The sequence below is a fragment of the Gorilla gorilla genome, chromosome 8 (genome assembly GCF_029281585.2).
Source record: "Gorilla gorilla gorilla isolate KB3781 chromosome 8, NHGRI_mGorGor1-v2.1_pri, whole genome shotgun sequence".
Classification (NCBI taxonomy): Eukaryota; Metazoa; Chordata; class Mammalia; order Primates; family Hominidae; genus Gorilla; species Gorilla gorilla.
The window spans coordinates 80,709,929-80,731,654 of record NC_073232.2 but is presented as its reverse complement, the minus strand read 5'-3'; the positions used below and the strand labels follow the sequence as shown (position 1 = coordinate 80,731,654).

Below are 21,726 nucleotides of genomic sequence, written 5' to 3'. Positions count from 1 at the left end.
CTTGGTCCCCCACAGTGCAAGGATTACAGGTATGAGCCACCATGCCTGGCCCCTACCCTGCCTATTGAGAACCAAAAGAAGGATCCAAATTCTCCTTAGCTCAACTCAAGCCATTTCCTGATTGCTTCATCAGCAAGGAGCTGGTTATTGGGCTGTCCAGGCCTCCCAAGCAGCACAGAAATGAGGTGAAGGAGTTTTCCTACTGCTCCACTCTGTAAGGAGTTGGAGGGTGATGTTTACTCGTTTACAGAGAGAGATGCCTTGTAGGCACCTCAGGATGGAGAGGATCCTGATTCCAATGTCCTTTTTTTCTTTAGAAACATGACCTTGCCCTGTCACTCAGGATGGAGTTCAGTGGTCCTATCATGGCTCATTATAGCCTCAAACTCCCAGGCTCAAGCAATCCTACCATTTCAGCCTTCCCAGTAGCTGGGACTACAGGTAAGCATCGTGACACTCAGTGAATTTTGTTTTTATTTTGTTGTAGAGATGGGACCTCAGTATGTTGCCATGGCTGACCTTGAACTCCTGCACTCAAGGGATTTTCCTGCCCTGGCCTCCCGAAGTATTGGTATTATAGGCATGAGCCATTGTGCCCACCGTCTCTGGTTCTTAACCTTCTGCCTCCCTCTTCCAGTTTTAAAGAATGCTTGTAATTACATGGGCTATCCTAGATACTCCAGGATAATCTTGTTTTAAGGTCAGCTGATGAGCAACATTAATTTTATCTGCACTCTTAATTCCCCCTTCCTATGTAATTGTGCTGTGTAACATAGGACATGAGCAATTGCTGGCGGTGGGGGTTATTACTTTGGCCACCACAGTAACTATTTTATGCCAGGTACTCAGCTAAGCACTGGTGAATTAAGCATGAATAACACACACTCCCTAATCTCCATCCATTCATGGGAGGAGCACCTCACCTGCCATGCTCCTGAGAATCTCAGGAGTCAAAGAAGTCTTCTATGAGGAGGTGATGCCAAAGCGGACAAGTGACAGAGGAGTCGAAGCTAGCTAGGAAGAGAGTAGAGGTTTAAGGGGAAGCATATTATAAGCAGAGGATATTACCCACTTCAGAGACTCCCAGAGGAGAAAGAGTGTGCGTTGAAGGGGCAGATGAGGCTCAGTTGGACTTCATAGCAGATGAAATGGAGAGGGGCAAGCAGTAAGGCTGCCTTGCAAGGCAGGGCAGAGCAGGGGCTGTTAAGGAGTTTGGACTTAATCCCTGAGGCAAGGAGAAGTGATGTAAATGGGGGAGTAACATGATGAGATTCATGGATTAGAGACATGGCTCAGGCTGCTGTAGAGAAGGCACCAGGGAGAGCAGATGGCTCAATGGGTGTGCAGGAGACATCTCACTGAGTTTAGGGAGAGGTTTTTAAAACAGAAGAAGTTTGGGTAATTTAAATGATGATGGGAAGGAGCTAAAAGTGGGGGATAGGTTAAAGATACAGGGAAGTGGGAGGAAGAACTGACAAGTGAGGTTCCAGAGAGGGCAGGAGAAGAGGAGATTCCCATAGGGGGATTAACACTTTCTTTTCTTTTTTCTTTCTAAGACAGGGTCTCACTCTGTCACCCAGGCTGGAGTGCAGTGGCACAATCTTGGCTCACTATAGTGTAGACTTCCCAGGCTCAAGGGATTTCTCCCACCCCAGACTCCCAAGTAGCTGGAACTACGGGTGTGCACCACCACCACACCTGGCTAATGTTTCTTTTTTTGGTAGACACAGGGTCTCACTATTTAGCACTGATTGGTCTCCAACTCCTGGCCTCAAGCGATCCTCCTGCCTAGGCTTCTCAAATTGCTGGGATTACAGGCATGAGCCACAATGCCTGGCCTCTGCTAGTTCCGTATTCTCTAGAGTTGTCTTTACTTTGTGCTAGTGTGTCCCTCATTGTGCTGATCCTCTGTAAAAATTAATACCTTTTTTTTTTTGAGATGGAGTTTCACTCTTGTTGCCCAGGCTGGAGTGCAATGGCGCTATCTCGGCTCAGCACAACCTCTACCTGCCAGGTTCAAGCGATTCTCCTGCCTCACCCTCCCGAGTAGTTGGGATTACAGGCATGTGCCACCATGCCCAGCTAATTTTGTATTTTTAGTAGAGATGGGGTTTCTCCATGCTGGTCAGGCTGGTCTCGGACTCCTGACATCAGGTGATCTGTCTGCCTTGGCCTCCCAAAGTGCTGGGATTACAGGCATGAGCCATTGTGCCTGGCCAAAATTAATACTTTTTATATTAAATTTACATATATATACGTTTTTTCTTTTTGATACCAGGTCTCACACTGTCACCCAGGCTGGAGTACAGTGGCACAACCTCTGCTCACTGCAGCCTCCACCTGCCAGGCTCAAGCAATTCTCCTGCCTCAGCCTCCGAGTAGCTGGGATTACAGGTAAGTGCCACCACACCCAGCTGATTTTTGTGTTTTTTGTAGAGACGAGGTTTCACCATGTTTCCCAGACTGTTCTCAAACTCCTGAGCTCAAAGCAGTCCACCCACCTTGGCCTCCCAAAGTGCTGGGATTACAGGTGTGAGCCATCTTGCTCATTCTAGTTTAAACTTTTGAGTGGTTTGTGTCTCCTGATTGGACTCCTACAAATACAGAATTGATGCTAGGAAGGGTACCAGGAGATAGACGCACACAGATGGGATTTGGGAATAGGTTTGGTTATCCAAGGAGCAGTGCTGAGCTCCTTGCTAATGGGATATGGGATGCTGGTGATTTCTAGGAAGTGACCTCACAATGACTCAAGCTGCCACATACTGTTGATTGTGAAATGCCAGTTGAAGCATATGTCCTGCGAGCTTAGGGGTGCTACAAGTTGACCACTGCAGCAGTAAAGATGACTCTGAAGAATGGCATGGGATGGATCCTTTTGAATGCACTTGAGCAGTGGTCTCCAACCACAGGGCCACAGAGCTGGAGGTGAGCAGCAGGTGAGTGAAGGGAAACTTCATCTGTATTTCTAGCCCCTCCCATCACTTGCATGACCACCTGAGCTCCATGTCCTGTCAGATCAGCAGCAGCATTAGATTCTCATAGGAGCACAAACTCTGTTGTGAAGTGTGCATGCGAGGGATCTAGGTTGTGTATTCCTTATGAGAATCTAATGCCTGATATTCTGTTACTGTCTCCCATCATCCCAGATGGACAGTCTAGTTGCAGGAAAAGAAGCTCAGAGATCCCACTGAGTCTACGTTATAATGAGTTGTAGAATCATTTCATTATATATTGCTATGTAGTAATAATAGAAATAAAGTGCACAATATATGTAATGCACTTGAATCATCCTGAAATTATTCCCTCACTCCCAGTCTGTGGAAAAATTGTCTTCCACACATTCACTCTGTTTTTTGGTAGGGGCAGGGTCTTAATATATTGCCCAGGCTGATCTCAAACTCCTGGCCTCAAGTAATATACCTCTCTCAGCCCACCACCCTCAACCAAGACTTTCTTAAACCAAATAAAAATTAAGTGAGATTACTTGAGCCCGGGTGGTCAAGGCTGCAGTGAGCCTGATTGCACCACGACTCCAGCCTAGGTGACAGAATGAGACTGTCTCAAAAAATAAAATAAAATAAAATAAAATAAAATAAAATAAAATAAAATAAAATAAAATAAAATAAAATACAAATTAACCCTTTATGACATTCCCAGTAACTTTCCCTCCTAAGTGTTGCCCACAAGTCTTTGAATTCTGTTTAATTTTCACATAACATTTAAGACATTTAAGAACTTATGTCTGTCTGTGTCATCCCTTTATGTCAAAAGATGTCTTTTTGTCACTTCCAGCTGGATCTACCATGAAAGACTTCTGAATCCAGGAAGAGAGACTGGGCAACATGTTATTCAGGTACAAAAAGATTTGGACTGTAACTTAAAAATGATCAAATAATAGTGCATGCATCAAGTGCAATGGGAAGCTCTTCTGGAGAGTGAGAGAAGCTTCCAGTTAAGGTGACATTGAAGCCAAGTCCTGAAAGATGAGGAAGAGTTGTATGAGAGTGGGGAGGGAAGGGGGAGGTGGAGGGATGGGGAATGGGCTGGGATGGGATAGCGCAAACTGCCCGGGAAGGGAAACCAGCACTGTACAGACCTGAACAACGAAGATGGCATATTTTGTTCAGGGAATGGTGAATTAGGTGTGGCAGGAATGCTTTGTAGAGACAGTAATTTGCTTGTATGGAATTTTGCCTGAGTTGCAGTTTATGATTTTTTGATGTCATCATCCATCACTGTCCTTGTCAAATAGTTTGGAATAGAATGATCACAATAACCCCAAGCATAATATTTCATTAATTCTCACAGAATCACAGGTAGGTGCCACAATTATCCCCATTTTATGAATGGAGTGATGAAGCCGTAGGAATAATGAATGATTTGCCCAAGCTCACCTGGATATTAAGACTGAGTCAAATGTTGGGTCTGGTCCGACTTTAATGTTTGCTTTGTTCATGAGCACCACGTATTGCCTCTCCTATGCAGTTAAGCAGGTAGACAGGTGACAGAAAAGCCCATGTTTTTCTCTACTCACACTCTTCTGACTGAATGTATGTATGGAGTTTCTACACCAAATTCTCCAGTGGTCTGGATATTAACTGGGTATCCCATGATTTTATTCTGACACTGCCTGGAGTTAGCACAGACCCCACAAGTTACGGGCTCAGTCCCACAAGACCATCCTCACTTCAGATGCCAATGGCAAGTCCTAGGTTGTCACCTGTACTTTTGACCAACCTGTTACAAATCGGGGGTTCCCATAACTCTATTCTTGGGTTTAATTATTTGCTAGAACGGTTTACAGAACTCAGAAAAACAGTTTATTTTCTTTTTTTCTGAGAGAGAGGGTCTTATTTTTTTGCCCAGGCTGGTGTGCAGTGGTGCAGTCATAGCTCACTGCAGCCTTGACTGCCTGGGCTCCAGTGGTTCTCCCACCTCATCCTCCCTAGTAGCTGAGACTACAAGCCTGCACCACCACATCTGGCTAATTTATTTTTTGTATAGATGGGGTCTTGTTGTGTTGCCCAGGCTGGCCACAAATTCCTGGTCTCAAGTGATCCTCCCACCTCTGCCTCTTAAAGTGCTAGGATTACAGATGTCAGCCAACGCATCTGGCCAGTTCATCCCCTATTGCTGGTTCATTGCAAAGGATACATTTCAGAAACAGCCAATGAAAGAGACGTACATGCTGGATGCAGTGGCTCACGCCTGTAATCTCAGAACTTTGGGAGGCCAAGGTGGGAACATTGCTTAAACTGAGGAGTTTGAGACCAGCCTGGGCAACATGGTGAAAACCTGTCTCTACAAAAAACAAAAAAATAATAATAACCGGGTGTGGTGGTGTGCACCTAGAGTTCCAACTACTAGGGATGCTGAGGTGAGAGGACACCTTGAGCTGGGGACTGGGGAGGCTTAGGTTACAATGAACTGAGATTGTGCCACTCCACTCTAGCTTGGACAAAAGAGCCAGACCCTATCTCAAAAAAAAGAAAGATGCCCAGGGCAAGGTAAGTTAGGAGGGGCACAGAGCTCCCATGCCCTCTGTTGAGCATGCCACCCTCCCAGCATCTCCTGTGTTCAGCAACCCCGGAAGCTCCACAAACCCTGTTCAGGGTGTTTATGGAGGCTTTATTATGCATGCATGATTGATAAAATCTTTGGCCATTGGTGATTAAGGCGGTCTCCAGCCCCTCTTCCTCCTGGAGTTCAGTGCATGAGGCTGAAAGTTCCAAGCGTCTAATCATGTGGTTGCTTCCGTTGGCAATCAGCCCTCCTCCTGAAGAAATCTAGGAGCTTGCAGTCACCCAGTCATCTCAACAACATCCCCAAATGCATTCTTACCATGCTGGAGATCCCAAAATTCTTAGAGGCTCTTATGTTAGAAACCTGGGACCAAGACCAAATATTAAAACAAAAGATGTTCCTGTCACATCTATCACTGAGGTCTTTGTAAGAGCTTTAGAAGCTCTGTGCCAGGAACCAGGGACAGAGATGAAATATATATTTCTTTTCTTTTTGTTGAGACAGAATCTCCCTGTGTCATCCAGGCTGGAGTGCAGTGATGTGATCATAGCTCACTATAGCTTTGGCCTTCTGAGATCAAGCGATCCTCCCATCTCAACCTCCCAAGTAGCTAGGACTACACATGCATGTCACCCATGCCCGCTCATTTTTGTAGAATTGGAGTTTCACCATGTTGGCCAGATGGGGTCTTCTTTTGTTGCCCAAGCTGGCCACAAATTCCTGGGCTCAAGTGATCCTCCCACCTCATCCTTGTAGAGATGAGATTTAGTTATGTCGTCCAGGCTGATCTCAAACTCCTGGGCTAAATCGATTGTCTCACCTCAGCCTCTCAAGTAGCTGGGACTACAGGCGCATACCACCATGTTGGGCTAATATTTTATTTTTTCTAGAGGCGGGGGTCTCACTATGTTGTTCATGCTAGTTTTAAACTTCGGGCCTCAAGTGTTCCTCCTGCCTTGACCTCCCAAAGTGTTGGGATTCTGGGTGGGAGCCACCATGCCCAGCAATTACAAGGGTCTTTATAAAAGAAAGAGAGTAGGAGATTCAGAATTGGAGCAGGAGATGTAGTGATGAAAGCAGAGGTAAGAGAGGGAGATTTGAAGATGCTTCACTTCTGGCTTTGAAGATGGAGTCAGGGGCCATGATCCAAGGAATGGGGGTGGCTTCTAGAAGCTAGAAAAGCCAAGGGAACACTTTAGAGTCTCTAGAAGGAATGCAGTCCTGCTGACACCTTGACTTTAGCCTTAATAGACCTAGTTTGGGTTTCTGGCCCCTAGAACTGTAAGATGGTAGATTTGTGGTGTTTTAAGCCACTAAATGTAGGAAACTGCAAACTATGTTGCAGCAGCAAGAAGAAATGAACATGAAGCCAGGCATGATGGCTCATGCCGGTAATCCCAGCACTTTAGGAATTTAGGCAGGAGGATCACTTGAGGCCAGCAGTTCAAGACCAGTCTGGGCAACATAGTAAGACCTTGTCTCTACAAAAAATGAAAAAATTGGCCAGGCATGGTGGCTCATGCCTGTAATTCCAGCACTTTGGGAGGCCAAAGTGGGCAGATTACCTGAGGTCAGGAGTTTGAGACCAGCCTGGCCAACATTGCAAAACCCCGGCTCTACTAAAAATAGAAAAATTAGCTGGGCGTGGTGGCACGCACCTGTAATCCCAGCTACTTGGAAGGCTGAGGCAGGAGAATCACTTGAATCTGGGAGGTGGAAGTTGCAGTGAGCTGGGATTGCACCATTACACTACAGCCTGGGCAAGAAGAGTGAAACTCTGTCACAAAATAAAATAAAATAAAATACTAAAAAATTTAGCCAGGCATGATAGCATGAACCTGGAGTCCCAGCTACTCAGGGGACTGAGGTGAGAGGATCACTTGAGCCTGGAAATTTGAGGTTGCAGTGAGCTGTGATTGCGCCACTGCACTCCAGCCTTGGTGAGAGTGAGATCTTGAAAAAAAGAAAGAAGAAAGTAAAGAAAGAAGAAATGAGCATGATGGGCATGGGGACAGATGGCAATGTTAAATAGAGTGGTCAGGGGTGGCCTCCTAAGTGAAAATTGAGTAAAGACTTGAAGGAGGGGAAGGAGCTGGCCAAGGTGCTGAGGGAAGAGGCTTGTAGGCAGAAACAATAGAATAAAGTGTCTGAGGTGTGTCTGAGGCTCTGGAAGGAGGCCCATGGAGCAGACGGAGAGAGGGAGAGAATTAGGGGACGGGGGTCAGGGAGTTGCTGGGTGGGGATCAGTACAGATCACATAAGCCCTGGGAGGTTATTCCTGGGGCTTTGGCTTTTACTCTGACTCAGATGGGAACTGCGGGAAGGTTCTGAGCAGAGAGGCGACATGATCTGTCTCCCAATTTAAAAGCATTCTCTGGCTGCTGAGTTGAGAAAGACTGTGGGAAGATGTGAGTAGAAGCATGGGGGCCAAGCTTTGGCAACATCCAGGCGGGAGATGATGGTGGTCCTGACCAGGGTCCTGGTGGTGTTGAGAGATGGTCAGAGGGGAGAAGTAGGGGAGGAGGCCAGGGAGTTGCTGGGTGACGATCTTTAGTACATGTCAAAGACAGTCAACAGGATTTCCTGACAGACTGGATATGGGGTGTGAGAGAAGGCAGGGGTCAAGGTTGAGTTTGATTGTTACTGAAATTATTAAGTAATTTTAAAAAACACTACTGCCTTTCCCAATCCTACCAAGTATGGGATGCTAGATTAAAGAAATCTCTTCAGGCTCATTGCAGTGGCTCATGCCTGTAGTCCCAGCTGTTTGGTAAGCAGAGGTGGGAGTATCTTTTAAGGGCAGGTGTTCAAGACCAGCCTGGACAACACAGCAAGATCTGCTCTTTACAAAAATATTTTTCAAAATGAAATAAATGTAGCTAGGCATGGTGATGTGTACTTGTAGTTTCAGCTACTCAGGAGGCTGAAGTGGGCAGATCTCTTGAGGTCAGGAGTTTGAGGCCAGCTTGGGCAACATAGCAAGACCCCTCACTCTACAAAAAAATTAAAAAAATAACCAGGCATGGGGGCACTCAGCTGTACTACCAGCTACTGGGGAGCTGAGGCAGGAAGATGGCTTGAGCCCAGGAGGTCGAGGCTGCAGTGAGCTGTAAGTGCACAGCTGCACTCCAGTCTGGGTGACAGAGCAGGACCTGTCTCACAATACAAATAAAAATACAAGTAAAATAATGAAATCTCAAGTCAGAGCCTTTTGGCTCTGCAGCCCTTGCAACCCCGCAGCCGTGCAGTGGGGTTTGTGTCGCTGGGAATGAGGAGACCCCTGCCCAGTGTTGTTGCCTGTCTAATCAGTGTTTTAAAACATATATTAATCAGGGTGGGCGCGGTGGCTCACACCTGTAATCCCAGCACTTAGGGAGACCCAGGCGGGTGGATCACCTGAGGTCAAGAGTTCAAGACCAGCCTTCTCTACTAAGAAAACTCCTTCTCTACTAAGAAAATACAATAATTAGCCGGACATGGTAGTGGGCACCTGTAATCCCAGCTACTTGGGAGGCTGAGGTAGGAGAATCGCTTGAACCTGCGGGGCAGAGGTTGCAATGAGCTGAGATTGCACCACTTCACTCCAGCCTGGGCAAAAGAACAAGACTTTGTCTCAAAGAAAAAAACAAAAGTATTATATCAACATGTAATGGTTTTATTATTAATATGTGATGAATATTAAATATTTTTAAAATCTTGTATTATATCAACATGTAATGGCTTTAATATGTGATGAATAATATTTAAAAATTTTTGTCTTATTTTCTAGTTTTAATATAATTATTTACGGAAAGAAATAGTCTTAGAGATCTTCAATAAAGTTAAAAAATGTAAAGGGATGTTAGACCCCAAAAGATTAAGAATTTCTAGTTTAGAAATATTCAGTGTAAGCCACATACAACTTGCTACTTGAACTATTTTTTTCTTTGTTTTTTATTTTAGGAGATGGGGTCTCACCCTGTCACCCAGGCTTGAGTACAGTAGTGCTATCACAGCTCACTGCAGCCTTGAACTCCTGGGCTAAGGATCCTCCTACCTGAGCCTCCTGAGTAGCTGGGACAGTAGGTATACATGACGATACTTGGCTAATTTTTAAATTGTTTTGTAGACATGGGGTCTCACTTTGTTGGCCAGGCTGGTGTCAAACTCATGGCCTCAAGTGACCCTTCCACCCCTGCCTCCCATCCTAGAGGTATGTGCCACCACAAGGAGCACTTGTTCAGTTTTCTAAAAAAAAAATTTCTAAAGTAAGGCTGTGGGATGATGGCAGGAAGATAAAAGAAAAACAGAAGAATAAGTTAAAATGACTTATTCACACATATTCTTTTGACAGCAAGAAGAACTTTTAGTATATACATTCCTTACAAACAAACAAAAGGCAGATAAACAATGTTGTATAGGAACTTCAACACACACTGTACAATATTCCCACTTTGCTGACATAAGTTATGGAAATTTCATGGTTTACTTGAGTGTTGCTACCAGTATTTTGCTTCTCTGATCATTTTTATCAACTTCCTCATCTGTTAACTTCTCTCCAAGGTATGTCATATCATGACATACTGCCGCTGCACGAACATGGCCAGTGTCTTCCTATTAAACGTGTAGAATGCTTTCCTAATTTCTCTTTTTACTCTCTTTGTGTTTTGCACTTTCCTTACTTTTATTGTCAGAAACTCCAGAAAGTCAATCGTACTAATTTATCACCATTTGCTTTATTAATTTATACTTTGCTTATATGGAATTTTGCCCAACAGACCTCATTACAATTTCTAACCTGTTTTATTTTGTTTAGTTTTTTTCTGAGACAGGGTCTCCCTCTCTTCTCCAAGGCTGGAGTGTAGTAGTGCTATCACAGCTGACTGCAGCCTCAACCTTCCAGGCTGAAGCGATTCTCCGATCTCAACCTCCCACGTGGCTGAGACTATAGGTGCTTGCCACTATGCCCAACTAATATTTGGAATTTTCCTATATGTGGATTCCAGAGGGGTGACAGCAAAACGTGAGTAAGCATGGATTTTGGTATATGCAGAGATGGGGCCTGGAACTAATTCTGTATACTGAGGGACGAAGGTATGTTTTTACAATTACGTTGTAGGATACATACTGTTGCATAGCCTTGAAAATAATAATTTTTAATTGAGTGGAATAATAATAATATTGATAAAAGTAGCAGCTGGCCAGGTGTGGTGGCTCACACTGGTAATCGCAACACTTTGGGAGGCTGAGGCAGGAGGATGGCTTGAGGCCAAGAGTTTGCGATAGGCCTTGGAAACAAAGGGAGTCACCATCCCTACAGAAAAATACATGAATTAGCCTAGTGTGGTGGCATGTTCCTGTAGTCCCAGCTACTTGGGAGGCTGAGCTGGGAGGATCACTTGAGCCCAGGGAGGCTGAGACTGCAGTGAGTCATGATCAGGCCTCTGCACTCCAGCCTCAGTGACAGAGTGAGACCCTGTCTCAGAACAACAAAAAAGTAGCAGCTAACATCAACTGACCTTTTACCAGGTGCCTATTGATACCATAGATTAATTTCTTATAACTGTTTCTTATTTCACTTACCAACTCTGTCTTCAGTTACTCCCCAGATTTTTACTGTGTTTGTACAGATGACCTTTTGTTGAGATTGAATTGTCTCCCCAGAAGTAAGATTACTGTGAGTCATGGTGAATGGACATTCTCCTTACCCTTGATGTAAATGGACAAGGTTTTGGGTGCCTCCCAGCTATAATCTTAGCACTTTGGGAGGCTAAGACAGGAGGATTGCTTGAGGCCAAGGGTTGGAGGAGGCAGTATGGCAGTATGGTGAGACCCTGTCTCTATTATTTTAAAAAATTGACAAGCTTTACCCTGGAAGGCTTATACACAATTTAAACACCCCTCATAGTATAAGAAAGTGCCCATTTCACTGCACCTTTGCCAGCACAGGGTATTATAATTTAGTAAGTCATTTTTTGTTTGATTATTTTAAATAGATAAAAGACCTCATATTACTTTACTTGTCACATTTCAACGTCTTCCCTTAGCTTATTAGCTCTATTTCTTTTCTGTCTGTAAATGGTTGTTGTTGTTTTGTTCTTTGAGACAGGGTCTTGCTCTGTCACCAGGCTGGACTGTAGTGGCATAATCATGCCTCACTGCAGCCTTGACCTCCCAGGCTCAAACTTCAGCATTCCGAGTAGCTGGGACTACAAGTGTGCACCACCCCTCCCAGCTAATTTTTTTCTTTTTTTGGATAGAGACAGGGTCTCACTGTGTTGTCCAGACCGGTCTCTAGCTCCTGGCCTTAAGCAATCCTCCTGCATTAGCTTCTCAAATTGCTGGAATTTCAGGCATGAGCCACCATGCCTGGCCTGGGCTAGTCCTACATTCTCTAGAGTTCTCTTTACTTTGTGCTAGCCAATCTCTCATTATGCTGTTCACCTGTTATTATGAATAATTCTGTGTATTAAATTTTACCACTTTAAACTTTTGAGCGGTTTATGCTTCCTGATGAGACTCTGACTAATATGTTAGGAAGGGTCCCAGGAGATAAACCCACACAGATGGGATTTGGGCATAGGTTTGGTTTCCCAGGGGGCAGTGCTGAGCTCTTTGCCAGTGGGAAATGGGATGCTGGTGATTTCCAGGAAGTGACCTCACAATGACTCAAGCTACCACTTAACTCTTGATTGTGACGAAATGCCAGCTGAGGCACATGCCTTGGGAGCTAAGTGGTTGCTGCACTTGACCACTGTGAAGACTGGTGTGGGAAGGGTCGTTTTGGATGCACTTGAGCAGGGGTCCCCAACCCCTGAGCCATGGAGCCGTAAGGAGCAACACAGCAGGAGGTGAGTGGCGTCGAGTGAGGGAGTGAGCAAAGCTTCGTCTGTATTTACAGCCACTCCCCTTTGCTCACATTCCCGCCTGAGCTCCACCTTCTCAGATCAGCAGCAGCATTTAGATTCTCATAGGAGAACACACCGTGTTGTGAACCGTGCATGTGAGGGATCTAGGTTGCGCTGCCCTTATGAGAATCTAATACCTATTGATCTGTCACTTTCTCCCATCACGCTCAGGTGGGACCATCCAGTTGCAGGAAAAGAAGCTTAACACGCCCACTGATTCTACATTATGGTGAGTTCTATAATTATTTTATTATATATTACAGTGTAATAATGGAAATAAAGTCCCTAATAAATGTAAACGTGCTTAAATCTTTTGGCCCAGCTCCTACCTCCCGGCAGCCTCTCCAGGCCCAGAACTTTCTCCAGTCAGCCTCTACAGACCAAGCTCATGACTCACAATGGCCTATTTAGGCCCATACCCTACCTCACGGCAGTCTCCGCAGATGAGCCTACTGCCTCCCAACAGCCTCCACAGGCACAGCTCCGTCGTTACAATGGCCTCTTTAGACCCAGCTCCTGCCTCCCAGCCTTCTCTCCAGGCCCTGAACTTTCTCAAGTCGACCTCACCAGGCCCAGCTCATGCTTCTTTGCAGCCTCTCCAGGCCCAGCTCCTGCATCTTGGTGGCCCCTCCAGGCCCAGCCTCTGCCTCCCGTCAGCCTCTACAGTCCTAACATCTGCCTCACAGCAGATTCTTCAGGCCCAGCATCTGCCTCACTGTGGACCCCCCAAGCCAAGCTCCCAACCTTTCAGCAGCTTCCACACACCCAGCTCCTGCCACCCAGTGGCCTCTTTAGGCCAAGCTCATGCTTCACAAGGGCCTTTCCAGGCCCAACTTTTGTCTCATGGCAACCTTCCCTGGCCAGATTCCTGCCTGTCTCCCAGTAGCCTAGACAGGCCCAGGTCTTGCCTCACACTGGCCTCTCTACATCCAGCTCATGCCTCACGGTGGCCTCTCCAGGCTCAACTCCTGTCCCAGGACGTCATCTCCGGGCCCAAAACTTACTCAAGTCAGACTCTCTAGTCCCAACTGCTGCCTCCTGGTGGCTTATGAAGGCCCAAAATCTCCTCAAGTTGACCTCTCCAGGCCCAGCTCCTGCCTCCTGTCTGTCTACAGGCCCAGCCTCTGCCTTATGGGGGCTTCTCCAGGCCCACCTCTTCCTCTTGGCTGGGTCTACAGGCACAACTGCTGCCTCACAACAGCCTTTTTTGGCCCAGTTCCTGTCCAGCTCATGGCGGCCAATGTAGGCCCAAAACTTCCTCAAGTCAAGTCAAACTCTCCAGGCCCACCTTCTGCTTCCCGGTGGCATGAACAGGCCCAGCTTTGACTTGAGAACAGCCTCTGCAGGCCCTGCTCTTGCCTCCCAGGGGCTTTTTCCAGGCCCAGCTCTTGCCTCATGGCAGCTGCCCCAGGCCAAATTTCTGCCTGCCTGCCAGCAGCCTCAACAGGCACAGCTCCTCCCTCACAGTGGCCCATTTAGGCCCAACTCATGACTGTTGGGCCATTTCCAGGCCTAGTGCCTGCCTCGTGGCTGACTCTTGAAGCCCAAAACTTCCTCACATCAGCCTTTTGCCCAACTTCTGTCTACTGTTGGACTCTACAGGCCAGCCTCTGCCTCACAGTGGACCCTCCAGACCCAGATGGTGTCTCACTGTGGCATCCTCAGGCGAAGCTCCTGCCTTTCGGCAGCCTCTACAGGCCCAGCTCCTGCCTTGCAGTGGCCTCTTTAGGCCAAGCTCATGCCCCATGGCGACTTTTCCAGGCACAGCTTTTGCCTTTTGCAGCCTGTCCAGGCCCAGAATGTCCTTAACTCGGCATCTCCAGGACGAGCTCATCCTCCCAGTGCACCTACAGGCCCGTCTCCTGCCTCATGACAACCTCCTTTGGCCCAACTCCTGCTGAGCTGCTGGCAGCCTCTGTAGGCCACAGACTTCTTAAAGTAAAGCTTTCCAGGCCCACTTTCGGCCTCCCGGCAGCCTCAGCAATCAAACTATTCCCTCACTGTGGCCACTGAAAGCCAAGTTTCTCCCTGCCTCACGGCATCCTCTGAAAACTGAGCATTTGCCTCACGGTGGCCTCCCCAGGCCACGAATTTGCCTGCCTCCCAGGCAGCTGCTGCCTCACAATGGTCTCTTTAGGCCCAGCTCATGCTAAAAGATGGACTCTCCAGGCACAGCTCTTGCCTCTTGGCAGCCTCTGCAGGCCCAAATTCTCCAAAAGTTGGCCTCTCCTAACTCAGCTCCTGCCTCATGTTGGCCTACCCAGGCCCAGACTCTTACCACACAGTAGACCCTCCAGGCCCACCACTTGCCTGATCATAGCCTCCTAAGGCCAAGCTCCTGCCTTTCGGCAGCCTCTACAGGCCAAGCTCCTGCCTCGCAATTGCCTTTGTAGGCCAAGATCATGCCGCGAAGTGGCCTTTCCTAGCCTAACTTTTGCTTTTTGACGCATACTCCAGTCCCAAAACTTCCTCCAGTCAGCCGGTCCAGGCCAAGCTCTTCCTCCCAAAGGCTTCTGCAGGCCAAAATTGTCCTGAAGTCACCCTCTGCAGGCCCAGCTCCTGCCTCCAAGTGCTGTGTAGGCCAAGCTAATGCCTCACAGCACACTTTCCAGGCTGAGCGTTTCCTTTTGTGCATCCTCTCCAAGCCCCGAACTTACTCCAGTTGGCCTCTCCAGACCAAGCTCTCCCTCCCAGTGGCCTCTACAGGCCAAAATTGTCCTCAGGTCAGCCTCTCCAGGGCCAACTCCTAGCTACCGGTGGCTTCTGCAGGCCAAAATCGACGTCAAGGCAGCCTCTTCTCACCCAGCTCTTGCCTCTGAGTGGCCTCTCCAGGAGCAAAACTTTCTCAAGTCGGCCTCTCCAGGCCCAGCCTCTTGCTTCCCGAGGGCATGTACAGGCCCAGCCTCTGCCTAACAGCAGACTCTTCACACCCAGCTCTTCCCTGTCTGCGGCCTCTCCAGTCCAAAGCTGCTCCTGCCTTTTGGCAGCTTGTACAGGCCCAGCTCCTCCCTCACGGTGGCTTCTTTCGGCCCAACTCATGCCTCTTGCAACCTGCCCAAGTGTCAGCTCCTGCCTCACACTGGCCTGTTGAGGCCCACCTCATGCCTCTCGTGGCCTCAACGGGCCCATCCCCTGCCTGTCGGCAGCCTCTACAGGCCCGGCCTCTACCTCACAGTGGGCTCTCCAGGCTCACCTCTTCCTCACCGTGGCCTCCTGGGGTGATGCTCCTCCCTCTCAGGAGCCTCTGCGGGCCCAGCTCCTGCCTCCCAGTGGCCTCTGTAGGCCAAGCCCGTGCCTCAGGGCAGCCTTTCCAGGCCTAGCGTTTGCTGCTTTTCATCCTCTCCAGGCCCTGGACTTCCTCCAGTCGGCCTCTCCAGGCCCAGCTCTTCCTCTCGACAGCCTCTGCAGGCCCAGACTGTCGTCAAGTCGGCCTGTCCAGGGCAAGCTCCTGCCTCCCGGCGGCCTCTGCAGGCCCAAGTCATCCTCAAGTCGGCCTCCCCAGGCACAGCTCTGGCATCTTGGCCTCTCCGGGTGCAAAAGTTCCTCGAGTCAGCCTCTCCAGGCCCAGCTCCTCCTGCCTCCCAGTGGCCTCTTTCGGCCCGGCCCAGCTCATGCCTCCCGGCGGCCTTCCCAGGCCCCGCTTTTGACTTTCGGTGGCCTCTGCAGGCCTCGACAAGGCCCGGCCTCCTGCCTCCCGAAGGCCTGCACAGGCCCAGCCTCTGCCTCACAGCAGATTCTCCACGCCCAGCTAGCTCTTGCCTCACTGCAGCCTCCAGAGTCCAAAGCTCCTGCCTCTCGGCCGCTTTGGCAGGCCCAGCTCCCGCCTGCCAGTGGCCTCTTCAGGCCCATGGGGCTCATACCTCACAACGGCCTTTCCAGGCCCAGTTTTTCCCTTCCGGCGGCCTCTCCGGGCCCAGAACCTCCTCAAGTCGGCCTCTCCAGACCCACTTGCACCCTCCGGGTGTCTTCTCTGGGCCCAGCTCTTCCTCCCGGCTGCGTCTCCAGGCCTGACTCCTGCCTCTCAACAATCTCTTTAGACTCAGTGCCTACCCATCTCCTGGCGGCCTTGGTCAGCCCACAGCTTCCTCAAGCCAAGCTCCCCAGGCCCAGATCAGGCCTCACGGTGGCTTCTCCAGGATGAGCTCCTGCCCTCCGATGGCATCTGCAGGCCCCAAATGGTCTCCGGTCGGTGGGCTCCTCCACCCCAAGCTTGGGCCTCCCAGCGACCTCTGCAGGCCCAAGTTGTCCTGAAGTCGGCCTCTCCCGGCCCTGCCTCCCAGCAAGTAAGCAAGCTCTTTTGGCTCAACTCCTGCCCAGCTCCCAACCGCCTTTCTAGGCCCCGAACTTTCTCCAGCCAAGCTCTTCGGGCCTACTTCCTGCCTCCCAGTGGCCTTTACAGGCCCAGCACTGGTTGGAGAACAGCCTCTCCAGGCCCAGCTCTTGCCCCCACGGCGGCCTCCCGGGGCCAAGCCCCTGCCTGCCTCCCAGCAGCCCGTGTGCGGCCCAGCTCCTCCTCACAGTGGCCTGTTGATGCCCAACTCATGCCTCTGGCACCCTGCCAGAGGCATGAGCCCCTGCCTCACACTGGCTTCTCCCACGCTGAGAGAGGTCAGCGTGAGCCCTTGTCTTGCACCGGCCCCTCCCACGCTGAGGGAGGTCAGCGTGAGCCCCTTGCCTCACAGCGGCCCCTCCCACGCTGAGAGAGGTCAGCGTGAGCCCCTTACCTCACACCGGCCCCTCCCACGCTGAGAGGTCAGCGTGAGCCCTTGCCTCACACCGGCCCCTCCCACGCTGAGAGAGGTCAGCGTGAGCCCCTGCTTCAACAGGCCACTGTGAGGGAGGAGCAGGGTCGCACGTGGGCTGCTGGGAAACAGGCAGGGACTTAGGCCTGGGAGGTCGCGGTGGGTCGAGAGCTGGGCCTGGAGACACCCCTGGGTGGAGGCAACAGCAGGGCCTGCAGACTCTCTTCTCCAGCCAGAGCTGGGACTGTTTAGGCTACTTGTGGCGGGATGTGGGCCTGAGAGCTTGGTTGCAGAACCTTCGGGGTCTACAAAGGCCGGCGGGAGCTGAGCCAAAAGAACTTGTTTGCTGGGAGGTGGGAGATGCAGCCAGGAGGAACAGCTGGGCCTGCAGAGGCCGCCTTGTGGGAGGCAGAGGCCGGGCCTCTTCAAGTCAGCCTCTCCAGACCCACTTGCAGCCTCCCGGCGTCCTCTCCGGGCCCAGCTCTTCCTCCCGGCTGCGTTTCCAGGCCCAACTCTGGCCTCCCAACAACGTCTTTGGACTCAGCTCCTGCCCAGCTCCCAGCGGCCCTGGTAGACCCACAACTTCCCGAAGCCAAGCTCCCCAGGCCCAGCTGAGGCCTCACGGTGGCCTCTCCAGGCTCAGCTCCTGCCCTCCGATGGCATCTGCAGGCCCCAAATGGCCTCCGGTCGGTGGGCTCCTCTAGGCCCAGCTTGGGCCTCCCGGCGGCCTCTGCAGGTGCAAATCATCCCGAAGTCAGCCTCTCCAGGCCCAGCTCCGGCCTCCCGGCGGCCTCTGCAGGCCCAAGTCGTCCTCAAGTTGGCCTGGAATTGGGCCTGGAGGAGCAGCAAGTCGGCCTCCCCGGTCCCAGCTCCATCCTCTCTGCGGCCTCTTCAGGTGCAAAACTTCCTCGAGTCAGCCTCTCCAGGCCCAGCTCCTCCTGCCTCCCAGTGGCATCTTTCAGTCCAGCCCAGCCCAGCCCAGCTCATGGTTCTCGGCGGCCTTCCCAGGCCCCGCTTTTGACTTTTTGCGGCCTCTTCAGGCCCAGAACTTGACCTCCAGTCTGCCTTTGCAGGCCCGGCCTCCGGACTCTCGAAGGGCTGCACCGGCCCGGCCTCGGCCTCGGCCTCACAGTGTACCCTCCACACCCAGCTAGCTCTCGCCTCACTGCGGCCTCCCCAGTCCAAAGCTCCTGCCTTTCGGCCGCTTCGGCAGGTCCAGCTCCTGCCTGCCAGTGGCCTCTTTAGGCCCAGCTCATTCCTCACAACAGCCTTCCCAGGCCCCGTTTTTCCCTTCCGGCAGCCTCTTGGCCTCTAATTTGTTTATCTTTTGTGTATAAATCCCAAAATATGGAATTTTGGAATATTTCCACCATTATATAAATATTTTGGTAAGTAATTTATTTGGAGTGAGTTTCTGCACCATGCCCGAATTTTTTATTTTATTTTCCTTATTATTTGGTGTTAAACAGGTTTAATGATGGTCATGGCCACTTTTTGGCACAATGAAAAATATCGCCCATGATCAATGTGTTCTGTTCTGGGGAAGGGGGCAAAGGCAGGGTGAATCACTTTCTTAAAAAGTATAGCTCAAGTTGGGAGTGAAGAGGGAATGGGGAGAAAACCCTCCCGCTGCCTGTGTCGAAGTGCAGGAGCCCCCACCCCCATACTCACCTGAGTCCAGCCCCTCTGGGAAAAAAAGGGGTGCAAGAATTCCCCCTAGTCCACAGGCACCTCCCTGTGGCCCAAGGCCCTCTTCACACTCCATCTTGTAGCCCCAGCAGGAGCTATTTTCCGAAAAGTGAAAAGCTCTGAAGGTCCCACAATTCATGGTATGTACAGGGGCTCGGAGGAGGGAAACTGCCCAGCTTTCCCCCGGCACAGCTGCAGGGGTAGGTGGTATAGATAAGAGGAGCAGGCCTTGGCCAGGCGTGGTGGCTCATGCCTGTAATCCCAGCACTTTGGGAGGTGGAGGCAGGCGGATCACGACGTCAGGAGATCGAAATCAGCCTGGCCAAGATGATGAAGCCCCATCTGTACTAAAAATACAAAAATTAGCCGGACATGGTAGCGTGCACCTGTAATCCTAGCTACCCGGAAGGCTGAGGCAGGAGAATGGCGTGAACCCGGCGGGAAGAGGTTGCAGTGAGCCAAGATCGCACCACTGCACTCCAGCCTGGGCGACAGAGCAAGACTCGGTCTCAAAAAAAAAAAAAAAAAAAAAGAGGCAGGCCTTATTCTGTCCCAAACTGAAAGGATTAAATGGCTTTACCTGGGAGAAGATAATCATCCTGCCCTCCATTGCTACCCTCACATACTGTCCATGTTCTCGGGGTACTGTGAGTCCTGGGATCTTCTTTGGGGTCACCCACGTGCCTGTGGTAGTTATGGAGACCCCCAGGTGTTGAGGCAGGGCTGGGTTGTCCCCTTCCAACCAGGCTGTCAAGGCCCCAACTCTGGGGCAGAGGCAGTGGCAGGGCAGCCAGGGTTGCACCAGAGCCTGAGCAGGGTGAGGTGGGGTCAGGCAGGGCTGGGAGTCAGGGCAGGGGCAGCAGCAGTGGGCCCGCTATGCACACATCATCTTCTCCAAGGTTTGTGTGCAGAATATCCTGCCCATGCTGCCCCAGCAGCTTCAGTTGGCACCTGCCCCAGTCCAGCCTCTGGGAACCATGCAGCGGCTCCCAGTGGCTCTGCACCCACCACCAGCATCCGTTTCACCTGCAGTTGAAGATCCGTGAGGTGCCCAGAATATCATGCAGTCATCAGTCCCACGGAGCATCCCGCGAGGCTGAGGCTTCTCCCACTGGACCGCCCCCCAACTGGCACCACTGCTGCCCCTGCCCCTACTCTCAGCCTCACGTGACTCTCAGGCAGAGGCAGTGGTGGGGCAGCCATGGCAGCTTCAAGAGTCTGAGCCAGGTGAGGTCCGGTCAGGACCCCCACAGGGCTGGGAGTCAGGGCAGGGGAAGAACAAACCTTGGAGGGGAAGATGTGTGCATAGTGGGCCTGGAGGGTGGCTGTGGCCTAGTGGACAGGAAGAAGCAGTGGGCCTGGAAGAGCTGCATGATCAGGGCCGGCACTGGTCCAGGGCGCATGCAGTGAAGAGGACAGCGCCTTCTCGGTCTCTGGTTCCCTGAGCCTGTCCTCAGCTTCTCCACCTGTGCAGGCAAAAGGGAAGCTGTCCCCATCACACATGGCACACTTGGGGGTGTTGGGCTTTGGGCTGCAGCTGGAGCATCTTCTCATCTTGCATTTGGGCATGGTGGGGTCCTCCAGTGTGGGATCCATGTCCATGGGGTTCCCTCTGCCCCGACCCCGAAAGCCCAGTCAGTTTCTCTTCAGGCTCTGTCCCCCAGGTGGCTCAGCCCAGATCCTGCCTAGGAAAGCCTTAGTGTTGGGAGGGACCCTGATGACTGAGGAGCCTGGTAGCTCCAGGTCGCCCACACTTTCAGGTCTCTTGCACCAGAAGGTGGCAGGATCCATTGGGAAGAAACAGGTCGCCTTGGAAGGCATCCCTGGGCCCCCATCCCCAGGGGTAGGGGCCGTAGGGGGCCCGCTCTGCTGCCTTGACCAGACTCCTGGGCTTTGAAGGCTCCCGGGCCCAGTAAGAAGGAGGTGGGTGCCAAGGTTGAGGAGGAAGCATCCGAGTATGTGTAGGAGGAGGACAGGGTGGGACCATAGACTTTGCCAAAAGCTGCAGGTGGATCGGGGGACCCTGGGGGCTCAGGATCCAGTAAGGGGCGGCAGGAGTAAAGGAGGAAGGAATGACAGGTGCAAATACCTTCCCACCAAAGCCCTTGTTGCCCTCTGGCTCCTCCCCAGAGTTGTCCCCACTCTCAGTCGGTCACCCACTCCTTGAACTTGAGATCGGTGTCAGTGGTGCTAAAGCCATCATCAGCAATGACATCATCACCCCTCCTCCTCATGGATGACCATGTGCGCCTTGTCACTTGCTATGTCCTCACTGGCCATGTGCTGGGAATGAGCAGCTCAGGTGGGCAGCAGCAGGGCTGCCCACTGGTCACCTCCCTCACCAGGGGCTGCAAAGTGGCCTGGAGCTCCATACTGAGTAGAAGGCTTTGGGCCAGAGTATGATACAGTGCCAGACACCACCTGTGTCAGTTCCTGTAGTGCCTGACGGTCTATTTCCCTGCCATCCAGGCTGTGTACCCCCCTGTGGGAGAAGGCTTGGGCCAGGCTGAGCCAGGTTCCCTGACTGTGTGCAGCCGTTCTGCCCCACAGAAGCTGCTCCTTGGTATCCGAGTCTGGAGTGTTTGGGCTGCAACTGACAGGAGTTCAGAGGACACCCCAGGGGCAGTGGCAGTGACCGTCTCTGATATGCTCTGCTCCCACGAGCCCTTGTTACACTCCTGCTAGCCCCTGGCTTGTGGGCTTGGCCTCTGAGCTGGACTTCTTTTGGTCCTTGTTGCAAGTGGGCCACCTTCACCTGGAAGGCCAGGTCGTGGTATTTCTGTGTCTCATTGGCCCCAGGGTGTACCACCGCTCACTCAACATCTGGCTGACGGTCAGGTTATCCTGGTTGGGGTGACCCTGGTGCACCCTGCCAGGGCCTG

The 21,726-nt window shown here is 51.2% G+C and overlaps 1 protein-coding gene and 2 pseudogenes across 1 annotated transcript; all 3 read left to right on the top strand.

Moving 5' to 3' along the window:
- Positions 1-12,350: 12,350 nt before the first annotated feature.
- LOC109027802 (putative uncharacterized protein FLJ92257) lies at positions 12,351-13,336 on the top strand. Its single transcript, XM_063709782.1, has 2 exons — positions 12,351-12,642; positions 12,736-13,336. Exons 1-2 carry the CDS (start codon positions 12,640-12,642, stop codon positions 13,297-13,299), a joined length of 567 nt encoding a protein of 188 aa, XP_063565852.1. The 5' UTR covers positions 12,351-12,639; the 3' UTR covers positions 13,300-13,336.
- A 208-nt stretch (positions 13,337-13,544) lies between these two features.
- LOC134759148 (uncharacterized) lies at positions 13,545-17,249 on the top strand (annotated as a pseudogene).
- A 266-nt stretch (positions 17,250-17,515) lies between these two features.
- LOC115936032 (putative uncharacterized protein FLJ44672) lies at positions 17,516-18,537 on the top strand (annotated as a pseudogene).
- Positions 18,538-21,726: the final 3,189 nt, after the last annotated feature.